Consider the following 14,463-nt stretch of genomic DNA (forward strand, 5'->3'; position numbering starts at 1 on the left):
TGAGAACATTTCCAAGACATTGCAGGCCAGTTTGACTGAAATTCGAGGTAAATATAATGAAAAATCTTCTGAATTATGTATGCTAAAACTGAAATTAAAAGATAAGCAAGCTGAACTATTGGAGCAAAAAAATCGAGCGCAACAACTAAAAGAGGAAATTAATTTATATCAAGAGAAACATCGCAAAGAAAAATGTGAAATTGACAAGAAAATCGAAGAACTTAGAGAGGAGCATAAGTCAATTGCCTCAAATCTCAAATGTATCAATTCAAAACTTTGTGATGCACGAATGGTGAGTACAAAACTCAAATGTCAGATACAAGAAGAAAATGAGTCGATTAAACAATTGGAACCAATGAAAGAAATACAACAGGAAGAACTAAAAAAGATCAAAGAAACTACTGAGTCAACAAAGGAGATGATAACGACACAGCTAAAAAAATATGATAGCGATAAAAAAATGTTCGATAAAAAAATAGAATCAAAACATCAAGAATTGTGTGAGCTTGAGAAATTGAGTAAACATCAAACAGAACAACTCACAAAATTAAAGAAAAAAATGTCGGATGTTAATTGTAATTTGGCTGAGAAATGTATACCAAATTACACTTAACTTCTGCTATTTCTTCATAAATTTTGTTAGTTTTTTTGTTTGATCTTAACTTAATTTAGTTATTTCCTGTCAACAACTTGCTTATAATTATCTGCTGATTATAGCATTTATTCTGTTGATTTCATTAATTATATAATCAACTCGTATTAATCTTTAGTCTGGCCTTTAAGACCATCTATTTTAGCATCACAAAGTTTTGAATTCATCATTTACATTAGTCTTTTCAAGTATTCTACTTGTATCGTTCGATAATTTTGCTCAAATATTTTAACTTGTTTTTTTTTTAATTTCATGAAGTTACTTACTTTATTTAAAACAAAATACGATCTGTTATAAAATATTATTAAGTTAATAAGATATATTATAACTGAAAAATAAAATGCTTTTATTAATACTACATTTTTATATTACTTACCTATATAATTATTCACAGTCTCACAGTTATTTAATGTCGAATATTAACTATAGATCATTTATTGTTTCATTAATTGAATCATCGTTTTTATTTTTAGGACCATAATGTTAATATTTATTACTTATTTCTAACCATAATTTATTTAATACCATTACATTGAACGGAAGAATGATAATTGTCTAGTATCTATACCTCTATAAAAATTATATATGCCACCCACACAATTTTATTGAGTTATAACTTGTTAAGTTGTGTCATGTTAGGTTTTTGACGCGAATACTACTAACTCGAATCTGCCACTGATCCGTATGGTTCAGTGACATCGAGCTGTAATTTATTCAAATAATTAAGAAGAATAATCATATTTTGATGTACACACCGGCTCCTGCTCCTTTCGTGTATATGGTGAAGTCCGACGGTTCTCCGCTGACGCCGTGCGTGAGTCCCGGTCCGTATGCCGTGATGTGCCCGCTGGTGATGGAGTCAACATGGAATTTGAACGGCGAACCTGTTGACGGCAAAAATAACGTTTGTTGTATTGTTACACTAAATCTGCTCATATTTTGTGGGTTTCCATTTTTAAGTCCACATTATATTAACCTTGTATATTTACGACATTTTAAGATCAACTGCTTTTTCAATGGCATGCAATATATAAAAGCATTTTTTTATTAATATTTTATTACTGAAATCGAAAGACCGTTTTAATACTTATGCATTAATCGTAAAAAGGAAACATACTTTTCACGCGTAAAAGCAGTTCTCTTTTGTTACAGATAAAACAACTTTTTATTTGCATTCAAGAATAAAATACAATTATCACTTTAAGAATTACCTAATACTTAGGATATTATAACACTATTATTATATTTTATTCCTGACAACCAGTAACGGAATATGATAAAAACAAGCTACTTGTGTTTGTAATTTAGTTAAATATTTTTTGTTTGAAATATAGGTATACACTTTTTCCCAAGTCATGATCGTCAAGTTTGAAGGACAAAAAAATCATATAAAAATATAAAACATTTTGGCTGTCGCATATTTTTAGTTTTTATGTTCAATTTGTAGTGACATAGATGAATTCCTAAAAACTTTATAAATATGTTGTGTTTTTTTGTGTTCGTGTACATTATAGCGACTATATTGCCAGTATATTTGCCTATTTGCCTCTGTAGTCAACAATTTAACACGCTAAATAAATTGCTCGATTTAATACTTAGGTGATTTCATAAAAACATGTTTTTCATTACAAATACGAGTTCGTATATAGTACGTTTTATGATAAAAATAAATTCAATTACTCAAGATATCATATTAGAATAAATTATATGTTATTTATATTTTTCTTTTTAAGTGTAATTTAATGATATTCACATCTGAGTTCCATAAATACATGTAAAATAATACTCAGGTGGAAAATGTTAATTTCAATTAGTTTCATCGTGCATTTTAAAATTTCGATTTATTGTCTATGACGTTTTTTTTTTCAATGACATTTCTAAAAGCAAATGTTAAAAATTGGCAATGAGCACTAAAGGATATTATTTTCCGAATAACACTGATATTAAACTACGGAAAACTGATGTATATACATAATAATTATTGCGATTGGATGGAGAATACAAAGTTTATTTTTGTTCACTGCAGTGAGTGACTATTATAACAACTAATGACGTGAAGTGTAGGGGACGCTGGTTATAATTCTCTGTGAGAATCTAACGTGTGGATTATATATAATTTTTTTTTAGTTTTAGTCACACAATATTATGCGTTAAGTATTTTTGTATGAAATCGAAATAGATTTGAAAACCTTCAGCAGCCAAGCAATGAATTTGCAAGAAACGCAACATCTAAAATTGGAATTCTTTTTCATGAATTATAATATATAACGACTTTTTTTTCGAAATTCATACTATTGTAATGCCAACGCTAACAACCATAATATTACTAAAATCCATGTTATATTTGTACCTTTGATGACAATAATTACACACTTGTGGCGGATAATTAATTTACCTTGAACGTTTTCCCCGTTGTACTTAACGAATAGCTCGTGCAAGCCTTCTTCCTTGGGATCGTATTTAAGTGATACTGTACCATCGTGATTATCCTCGATGGATGGTTGGTCTCGTTTACCACTTGGCATCGTGATATCAGCTGAAAACAAATAACACATGTTAAATACTTAAATATCTCAATATTTTTAATGTAATATGTATGTATATCTGTATTTACATCGAAATACTAGCTGATATTAAAGATATAGCGCATTAATTACTTTCCAGAATTATTATTTTTTAAATATATAATTTTAAATAGAATTCAGGTATATAGACTTAAGTCTAATTATTGTATGTATATTTGTGTCTGTCTTATATATATATATATCTTATATATATATATATATATATATATATATATATATATATATATATATATACATACATTTAATTGTATTTAAAATGATTTTAAAAAATGGGACAAATGCCCACATGTAACGATTTTAAGTATTGTATAATGTGATTCACCATGTATGCTTGAATCAATTTTCAAAGCTGTGCTGTTATCCTAGAACAGGTGACGTATGATCTAAACGACTTATCCCCGTTAGAAAATCACGGATTTCCAAATAAATATCCACCAATTAAGCTTATATAAAATATCCATGTCGGTTAGAAATCAATATATTTAATAAATAATACAATATTGAAAATAATATCCAATCATAATAATTGTTTTGATTTTTTAAGATCACTCTTTATTGTATATCCAAAGCATTGAAAGAATTATGATGTTCAAAATTTCAAGCTCATGCGTTTTGTTAATTTTTTGATAAATACCTATAAGTGAGTGGTATTCGGCATATTATATACATTATTATGAAACACTTTAAGGCACGAGGGTGAAATATTTACGTCACATAAAAATAAAAATTGTGTTTTTCCCTGTTACAGTTATCTGAATAAAATACAGTATGCTTATATTTATTATTATCTGGTTGGTGTGGGAATGAAAAATAGTCTCATACCAATGTTTCAACGTTAGGGGCGTGTGAGTTTTATTTTTAGGTTTGACAGCACTTACACAATGGAAAAAAAATAAATATGTTTTACCTAGAAGAAATCATATTTTACATGAATACATTGATTAATACGGATATTGTATTATGCTATTACTGGCAAGATAGAATTGAACAATTTACAGTGAAGTCTCAACAAATCAATTTTATTTTGCCCCTTAAAGTGTTTGATTGATTGAGTTGTATACCTCGAATAATACATATTAAGTCAAATTAGTTTTTATTGTGATTCAAGTTATCAAGGTATGACTGTAATAGTATAGTCAAAGTTGATGTAGTAGATTTATAGTGGCCTGCGATATCTGTAGATCGATGGGAAACGATGTTCGTTAATAAAGAGCTTGGCTAAATAATGGCTAATTAATGTTTCAATGGAATTTCCAGTGAAGAATTTAAGACATACCAAATAATATAAATGTCGGATTATCTGCACAAATATGTTGTATAAAAAATTCCATGTGCCAAAAAAACAACAGTCGATACCCAACAAGGGGAATAGATAATAATATTATATTAGAAAATAAAATAAAATCTATTATTTTTGTATTACCTTATATTGTTTCAAATAATCTATTCTAATGGATAGTTCAACAGCAAAACTCCATCATTTATAGTTCACCCTAGGTTACCAAGAAGAAAATTGAGAAAATCGAGCTTGGGAATGTCCAAATAGTACCTATGTACATCAAACTAACAAAAAATGATGTTCAAAAATAGGAAATTGATGACCGAAATAATATGGTTAACATAGTCCTATATATGTAAAAATCAAGGAGCTATAACAAAGTATAAATGATTGAAATTAAATACAGAAGTTGATTCATTAAACTATCAAGGAACTCAAATAATAGTAAGACATTTTATTGAGTTTATTCACAAAACCACATGATATACACAACTTTGAAAAATGATGATGTTTTCGGTAACTCGATAGTGACTATTAATGACACAAGTGCTTCAACATCATCATAAAGTGTATCGATTATTTTACTCGGTCTCGTAATGACAGTGTTCGATAAAAAAATGTGTCGGGACAATTGGCCAATGTTTTCTCGTGCACTGTCGAATCGCGTCGCAGCAAATTGTTATCGATGAAAATGAAAGCTGACATGATTACATGACAAGATCGTCTAATCGTTGAAATCAAAATATTATTATGTTATATTGTATTCATTGCCACCACCATAATTGCCTGATAATTGATGATTTTGATTCGCGTACGTATCACGATCTGCACAGCCGGCAGACGGCCAAACGCCGCGAGTGGACGTGGCATGCCCACATGTGTCATCTCTGTCTTAAACGAAACGTACAGCGTTAATTTTCATGTCTAAACGAATCGATAAACTATCGTCAAACTATTAAATATTATATGTGTATGGATCAATATAAATGGTTGATTAAATTAAAAAAGAAAAGGAAAGAAAAGTATTGTGACTTTGAGAGTGTCAACGAATTATTAATGAAAAAATGTGTTTCCTACAGTAAAATTAATATTATTAATGGCTATTTTTTATAATTATTATTAATAGTTAATTAATATTTAAGAAGTAGGTTACTTGAAATGCTGATGACACGGTTCTAAGGGGCTTATATATATTCGTATTATGCAGGTTGAAAAAGGCAATTTAAAGAAACAAAGTGTAGTTAATCCATTCATGATTCACTTTGAATTTTTTTCTTTCTCAGGACAATGTGGAAATCGCTGTTCATTAAATTATTATCTGTATTTCTTTATAAGTCAATTTTTTGCGATATTTAAATTTTAACGTAAGTTATTTAAAGTATCACAATTAAAAATAATAGTATCTTCTGGTTTTAAAATTAAAATATAACTTTATAAGTTTTTAGAAAAAAATAATAAATAATCGTTACTCTAATAGATAAGTCAATAAAGTGAAATTGAAAATGTCAAACGAATGTTTTCCATGTCAACGATATTTCTATAGTCTTATAGTCGCGTGAGATCGTTGCACTGCAAACGAACCGACGATAGGCATAAAACAACCACACACGATTATATACCTTTTTTGGTGTTGACGTAGTAAAACGTCAAAAAGGTGATTTCGGATTGGCCATCGTCGGCGCCATTACAAACGGTCTCCGACCCTGAGCCGCCACCTTTGTCACCACCCCCGGACGGATGAAGCCGCGGTCCCAAGGCATCGTAGGCCCGGGACAGGTGCATCACGGCTGCGGCGCATGCATCCACTTCGCTGACGGTCAGGCTCTTAAGGTACGGCCAGTAAGCGGTGGCCAGGGACGTCCACGTAGCCTCCTCCACGGGAAGTTCGAAGTGAAACAGGTACACCATGTCGTTAACGTGGTGACGCGACGACGGTTCGCGATATTGTGTGGTACAATGTAGTATGGTCGCGCGGTACAGGCACGGTACGACGATGACAGAAGTCTGCGAAGCGTGTAAAAGCGTGTCCGCGGTGCGACTGATATCTGGGCCGGATTATCGCCTTATCTCGAAGGATCGGACGTACATCAAAAGGAGGGTCATAGTCGGGAATTCGGCGGGCCAAAAGCCAATGACGACCGCAGCGGATTGATGACGGCGGCGGAGAGATATTAATTTAAATTTATTATTACTATTACTATTACTATTTTTCTGTGCAAAAACGACGAGGAAAAAGGGAAAACGGAAAGGGGGCCACGGTTGACATATTAATAGGGGTAATTGCGTATATCGCATCGCAAACGAACACCTATGTGAGACATATTATAATAATATGACGAGTGCCCCGGCGAAAGTGGTCTAATTTTAAAACGATGTCACCTCGGGAGAGAGAGGGTGAGTGTGAGAGGCGAAGAAGATTTTTTATTTTCTACGTCCGAACAAATATACAACCGGGCGTGTAAAATTTATATTTTTATAATCATAACGATAACGACGACCGCGGAGACGATAAAAATAATAATGATAATTTATATTCGGCAACGCGAGCATGTGTGTTTAATGAACCGTGCGGCACACTTATGTTTGATGGGCTTCATGCAATTTACCCCACTTTGAGCTTTTGTCAAGATCGAAAATAAAAATACCGGCTGATCGTTATAGAGCTTTGTTTGTATCGATAATTCGATCGTACTATAGGAGTTTAACTGTCTGTACCAAAAGATTTACAAGAAGATATACTCATGCCTTTTAATTCAGCAATTTAATTTCAAAAAAAGCATATCACGTTGTTCTATTTGGTACCTAATAGTAAAATACGCTTCTAAATTTATTATGCATTATTTTCAATTTTTTTTAGAATTTGGAGACTATTTTCGTGACAAGCCTTGCGCAGCAGCGTAAAATAATACATAATGTTTAATTCGGTATGGTGTTAAGTGTAAACAGTTTAAATGTTTTGAAAATATATTTAATTCATCTATGGAAGGATTAAAATGTCAATCATAAAGATGAATCAAACTAAGAAATATGGCCTTGAACCAAACTTTCTGATCGTAGTCAAATCGATCACAAAACCGAACATTTTATTGTGATATTGAACTGGAACAACTGAACAATAAATAAAAAACAGGTAACATTTTTTTTTTTTAATTGTTAAACGTAACAAATTTTGGACTAATCATAAAATTTCAAACTTTTTCAAGTTCAGTTCGGCTTGATTTTTGAACTCAACAAGTTCAGTTTGATCTTTAGAATAGTTCGAACCTACCTCTAATTGATGAACATAAATATAATAAGGTAAGGTATAATAATAGTAATGTTCTTATAATATAATCATAAGTTATAGTATTATATTATTGTCTTTCACGTCAGATTAAAATACTGCACAGATCGTGTCAAACAAAACAGACAAAGTTCTAATCAATAATATCGTTTGTGAACACCAATCTTATTTTTTTAAAGTTTATTCGTTTTCTAATAATATTGTATATCTAAGATCTATCAATCTATCTAATCTGAACAGTGGACGGGATGAGTATATAATGTCACCAATACGTCATAATAAAATTATATTATTATACACTTATCCTAAAGGGAAGTTTCAGTCACAGAGGATAGTCACAATTATGTCAGAGCAACTTTTTAATGTCTGTTGATATTTTCATCGCTCGTTAAACATTTCTGAGACGTATAAAATTTAATATTCACGTAATGAGATTAAAAATAAAAAATAAATAAAACGACGACTACGGTCAAGTAGAATGAAAAGTCCCTATAGGTAATACGCATGAAACCGGCCATTATCATAACGTCACTGGTCATTTGGATGCCAAATCTCAGAGCGGAACAAATAACGGAACACCCAAGTGTTATGGTAATATAACATTAATTGAACCACCAAGACTGTTCGAACGTTTAAACACATATACTCTGTTTTAATTTTATGTATTCATTCATGATGGATTGCATTTTGTTCTTAAGGAAACAAACCTACAGAAAAACATTTTTTGTGTGTGAAATGGTTATGCAATATTTGTTGACAGATTCTATGTAAAATCATTTATTTCAAAGTAAACATAAATAATTAATGAGTATACTATTTTGATATGCATTGAAATACCGATATGCCTACCGGTTTTGAATATAAATTCATAACTTTTTGAAATAATAGGTCACGATTGTTTTTTTTTATGCAAGTCCATTTTGTGATTAATAGGATTAGCAGTTGCGAAATATTACTAAAATAAACTCTTATATAGGTATACGATTCAAAATATGATGAATAACTATAATCAATAAAGTAAAATAAATAACAGATAAATTTGATACACCAGGCATACATACCTACGTGAATTATTTTAAAAATGTAATTAGACTTTAAATAATTTATGTCTGTTAATTATTGTGAAAGTGTATAAAATATTATTTGTAATTAATTAATTAAAAATTTAACAAGTTATATTTTAATAAAAAAAATTTTCATTTCTATTGAAAAGTAATATTATGTATGACAAAGTTCAATGTCCAGTGTAAAATGGTAGACAAGTTATTTTCATGAGCCTAGACATCACAGATAAACACTATTAAAAAATTCATAATCATTTTTTCAATAGTTGTAATTTTTTTAGGTAATATTAAATAGATTACACAACCAAAATATAAATAACATTTATAAAAATAAAATTGTAAGATGTTTATAATTTTAATGGAACATATTTATTATTTTTTTTTGTTACAAAGCAAACATTATTTTTAAAACTATCACATAAAAACGGTAAGAAAAAAAGAGCGAGCAGATTAATGATAAATATAAAAAGTTCTTGGCATAGCATTCAAAGGTAAACGCTAAAACGCAGTTCATAACATGCGTTATTCTATTAAAATAATAATATAATGTATAACCAGACAATGTGGGGATAAGAAATTTAAATGCGAGTGTTTATGAAAAGGACCTACCTAAAAATTAATAGAACAATAATTATTATTACAGCCAGAGTATTAGTGTATTTTGCTGAATTGTTCACTATTTTTTTTCCATAACAAATATTGTTTTATAAGTATTCAAGCTTAAAACATCTAAGGCCTGCTTAGTGTGAGAGGTAATTTATTAATATTATTCAATATTACTTGTAAGTCCAGTAATAACAAACTATTTTCAGTATTACATATTTACAACAGTGTTCGTAATATTGAACATTTTCTACTCATAATGACTTGCTTAAGTCTCATTTGTTTAACTGGAATAATTAACAAGGAAATAATAAAATGAAAAATTTCTTTAGTACCTATAGCATTTATTTATTTTCAAACTAAGGTTCTTAAGAATTTAAAAATAAAATGAAGTATATTTAATTTATTTTTCAAATCATTTATAGTTTTCTAAATTCAATTGACTTGAATGTGGATCGAATTAATATGATAGGACTTATGGTATAATTCAGATGAGTATATTAGCATGCGTGTTCTCTGACAAATAAGCATGAAAAGTTATATCTGGAAATAAGTAATGAGTATAGGTATCTAATTTCATTTATATATTTCAAATATTTTAGGGAAGATTGCTTTTTAAAATAGAACAACCTCGAAACTTGACTATTTGCGAATTGTTCTTTCGTATACATATATATGATTTGGAATGTAATCAAATTTTTGACTGTTTATTAATCTCGACCGTCCACGTTATGATGTAGCGTCGCAGACAACAATAATTATACGAGTAGGTTGTTTTCAAATAATTAGTATATTTTCGTGTGAAATCGAAATTTTTGTCAATTCAAAGGCAACGAAGCAGAGTAATAACGTTTTAGGTCAACTTTACTGTTTGGCCATTATTGCAGCAACAATTTATCATTTATTTACCTACCACTGCAACATTAAACTCAAAAAAATAAAATTTTTCAAACATCCCACAATCTTCCTTTATAAATCTAATCTTCTAATTAATCTTATTTTTAAGTAATGGTATTTATTTTCTAGTATTTATCTTTCATTAATGCCCACACATAATTGAGTGTTATAGATTTAATATTCACTGAGCCTCAGAGACAGTGATGTGAGGACGACTTATAATTTTTTTTTTAAAGTATTGCCGCAATAGATTGAAACGAAATATTCAAATTTTAGGTACATTGAACAGTTTTAATAGGTGTACGTAATTGTTTTACAAATCTCATAGGAAATTACGAAAAGATAGATGCAAACAGAACAGGAAACAAAGAGCAGATTTTGGATGAGTGAGTATTCACTACCTATACCCACTATAAATTTGACTAGACGAGTGTCTAGTATCGTAGTCACTAGTCAGTAATAAATTTATCAATTTTTCACTTATAAGATAGAATTTAATTTGAATTTCGTACACATAATAAATTATAAAAAAATAAACATTCATATTAGTTATTATCAGTATTTACTGGGAATATATTTTAGGTATACTTGTGTCTCGTAAAATAATTTTAAGAAACATGGAATGCTTTTTTAAACAAATGTTGCCGTACTTGGATTTAATTATCGCAAGGCTAGACATTGTTGTTTATTTTATAAAGATCAACAAAATTTAATTTCAAAAATGTCACTCAGATAACAACTATAAGTTGATATCATTACGACAGAGCCAATATTGGTATATTGATACTTTTAGACAGACAAAAAAAAACTAAATAATATTCGTTAAGTTAAATGTTTGTTTATTATTGTACACAAAAAGTGTTCTATAACCATCGTCTTTAAAGATGTAAAATTTAAGCAACATTCTATGTGGGTTATGTACATTTGTGAATGTGTGTGTGTGTGTGTGTAGTAAATGATTGTTATTGCGTCTTAAATAAAATAGACGACTTGATCCTAAGTTCTCACTCCTCACATAAACCAGTATGTTCAAATCAGGATCTAGTTTAAGGAGGGATAATGTGGGTAACCTGTGGTAAACTTCTCCCATCGTTACTTAAGTTTTTTTTTAAATATGATAACAGACAACAGTTTACAACTATATGATTTGTTGATTCTTATAAAAATATAAAGGTAAAATATCAAAGCCGGATCGTCATCGAAGAATTAATTTGAATTGGATAATATTGGAATTAAAAAATGTATATTCACCTAATTCTACCATATAAATAAGTACTTCCATGTCTAGGTTATGGTTTTTTAGTAAGTTTCGAATAACATGATTTTATAAAGAAATATAAAATACATAAAAAATAGTTAAAAAAACATTTTTATTTTATTTCTAAAAACTTAAAGTATATTAAAATAGTATAATTTGTAGACGCAAGCTTATGCACTTAGCTACTAGTCACATTTTTTTTGTCTATATTCACCTCCCCCTTGTTGATTAGTGATAAAGTCCACCTCTGACGCACATATAGTCAACTGCATTGTAGTTAGTGAGTAATATTGTCTATTAAACAGTAAACATTTAAAACCATTCATACATTTTCTCCATTGTTTCGTAAAATGTATATCAGTTATGTAATGAAAAATTGAAAAACATGTATACATTTCAAAATTTGCTTGAAAATTCTTCAATATTTAAATTTTAAAATCAAATATATGGGGCTGAGTCAACATTTTAAAAAGTGAAATTATCGATTTCAAATAATCTGTAAAATAAATTTAAATATGTTCTTAGATTTATTACTGCAAAATTGGTTTTATTAATACAAAGAACAAAATATATGTTTGTTTCTGTGAAAAACGCTGGCGGTATCGAACCACTTTTAAATTTAATATTTATTATCCATTTGAAAAACCTTTTTTTTATTGAATCAAAATATATTATCTCCAATATGTTGCCCACTAGTATAGTTTAGTATACTATAGCTTTGTATTTAGGATTTTTCCTTTTAAGTTTTTACAGAAATGAGTAAAAAATTCGGGACATATAACTTTCTACCGTATTAAAATATTTTTAATTTTTATTTTTTTCTGTGGCAGTTGTTTAATCGTTCGTTTGAAATATCAAATATTAATTAAGCTAGTTGGAGCCACGCGTTTTCCGATCAAAATCCTTATGGTGAAATACTGAAATCGTTTTTCCGGTAAATTAGTTTTTATTTTATTTTTATAATTTCTGTCGGTGTAACCAATTTTATGGCGGCCAAATTACACATTTAGAAATTATATGTCTTAGAATTTTCATAAGATTTTGATATTAAGAACTTTGATTTTTTGATTAACTAAAAAAATATACCTTTTTATTTTAACATACTCAACAATTTGTGATACATAAAAATGTTTATTACGACTTTTGAAAACAGTATAATATTTTTTAACTCAATTCCAATATTACTAGACCGACCTACGTTAATTCTTTGCTTATCAAATCAAAAAAAAATATATATATCAAAATCTAACTATTTTACGAGGTGTGAGAGTATTTTTGGCTGAGACGAGCTACTTAAAACACATCACCATCAATAATAATGAAATTTATTATCATATATCCAACGCCATAATAATATATACTAATTGAGTAATGACATAATAATATTGTTTAATTTATCACATAGGTACTCGTATTATTGTATTAGTAATAGATTTAATATCGTCACGCCGGAAGACGTGGCCAAATGTCGCTGATCTACGCGTAAACGAGAGCGTCTAAGTCTCATCACGGCTAATAATAATTTAGTATGTTAAGACGAGGCTGTACTGATACAAAATCGATACACAATTTCAAATGCCAACAGGTGCTATTATTATTTAGTGGGTGTTTAGACCAAATACAATATAATAATAATATCATAAAGTAATCGCATTGTAGGCATACGGCTAAAGATGTTAAATGAAAATTTAATTGGAAAATTCAAGACATTTCAAAAACATAGGTAATTATATATAATTTATCCATTTCATTTTCAACTTTAAATAGGTACAACCTTAATATTTTAGGTTCATTAATAATTTTATAAAATTGTGTATAGAAATATTATATATCATTAGTGTTCAGTATTTTGACTTGATGCTCAATATTTAACACTCTTTAATATATAGGTATTATATTATATTTATATTTTATCAGTGAACTAATTAATCATAAATTAACATAATATTATCAGTAAATTATCAAAAGATGGATGTTATGAAATTTGTTAAATTAAATTAAAGATAATGGGTAACTCGAAATTTTTATTTAAAAAATGTATCAGATGGAAATTTCATAGTAGACATTTTCTGCTAATATCACTATCCGTGAAAAATGTCACGTTAACAGTTTTCATGTTTTTTTATCACATATGAAAATTGTAGAATATTTTTCGATCCTTGTGGATGCACCAATATATTATTATCACCAAGATAATTTATCCTATTATGAAAATGTTTTATAAAATATGTTTATTTTTTTCGGAAATAGAGAAAAATATTCCATGCATCACAAGATTCATAGTGCAAGGGGGCTTGGATGGATAATAAAATAAATATGACAGAGATGCAAATATTTATGTGCGGCAAAGGCATACGTTGATAAATCTTTATAATTCACCACCTCAAGTAGATCGCGAAAACCGCGAGAATGCCATCGTGTTCCTCCACAACTAAGACTCTTACATTATTGTCGTGCTCGATTTGCGTCACGACTTAATAAATAAAAAATAGGTGCTTAAACAGACACTGTTGGATGTGTCGCGTGCGTTTAAAATACGTATTGGCTATTGTTGCTATCTACACTAAAATTAATACCAATTAATAATTATCAATTCAATTCTCACCTGTCAAATGTCCGCCGCACGAAGGTACCGGTATCTTGTCTAAAGCCACGGGCCTATACTCGTCGGTGGTGGTAGAGGTGGTTGTGGAGGTGGTTGTGGTCGTCTGTTGCGCGTACTCGTCGAAGCGCAGTTGCTCGGCAAAGTCTCTGGGCAACCGTTTTACTCCGACTTTATCTTCGGTGGCCTATCGGTAAACGGGGTAAAAACATTTCAGATTTTAAAATCAATAAAAAGAAA

The 14,463-nt window shown here is 29.3% G+C and overlaps 1 protein-coding gene across 6 annotated transcripts in view; it reads right to left on the bottom strand.

Annotated features, from left to right (window-relative positions):
- Window positions 1-14,463, bottom strand: part of LOC107168231 (filamin A protein cher) — a 121,506-nt gene that overhangs the window by 13,316 nt on the left and 93,727 nt on the right. For 5 of the 6 annotated variants that reach the window (XM_089216710.1, XM_089216709.1, XM_089216712.1 and 2 more), the window contains 3 exons: window positions 14,227-14,410; window positions 3,048-3,188; window positions 1,408-1,536 (listed from right to left, as the gene is read on the bottom strand). In XM_089216710.1, coding sequence (XP_089072836.1) covers window positions 1,408-1,536; window positions 3,048-3,188; window positions 14,227-14,410 — 454 coding nt within the window. Of the gene's footprint in view, window positions 1-1,407; window positions 1,537-3,047; window positions 3,189-6,135; window positions 6,524-14,226; window positions 14,411-14,463 lie in introns of those variants that run through there. The other variant, XM_015517567.2, reaches the window with a different exon arrangement.

This window comes from Diuraphis noxia, unplaced genomic scaffold (assembly GCF_037042655.1).
Source record: "Diuraphis noxia isolate RWA-SAM2 unplaced genomic scaffold, SU_Dnox_SAM2 contig0001, whole genome shotgun sequence".
Lineage (NCBI taxonomy): Eukaryota > Metazoa > Arthropoda > Insecta > Hemiptera > Aphididae > Diuraphis > Diuraphis noxia.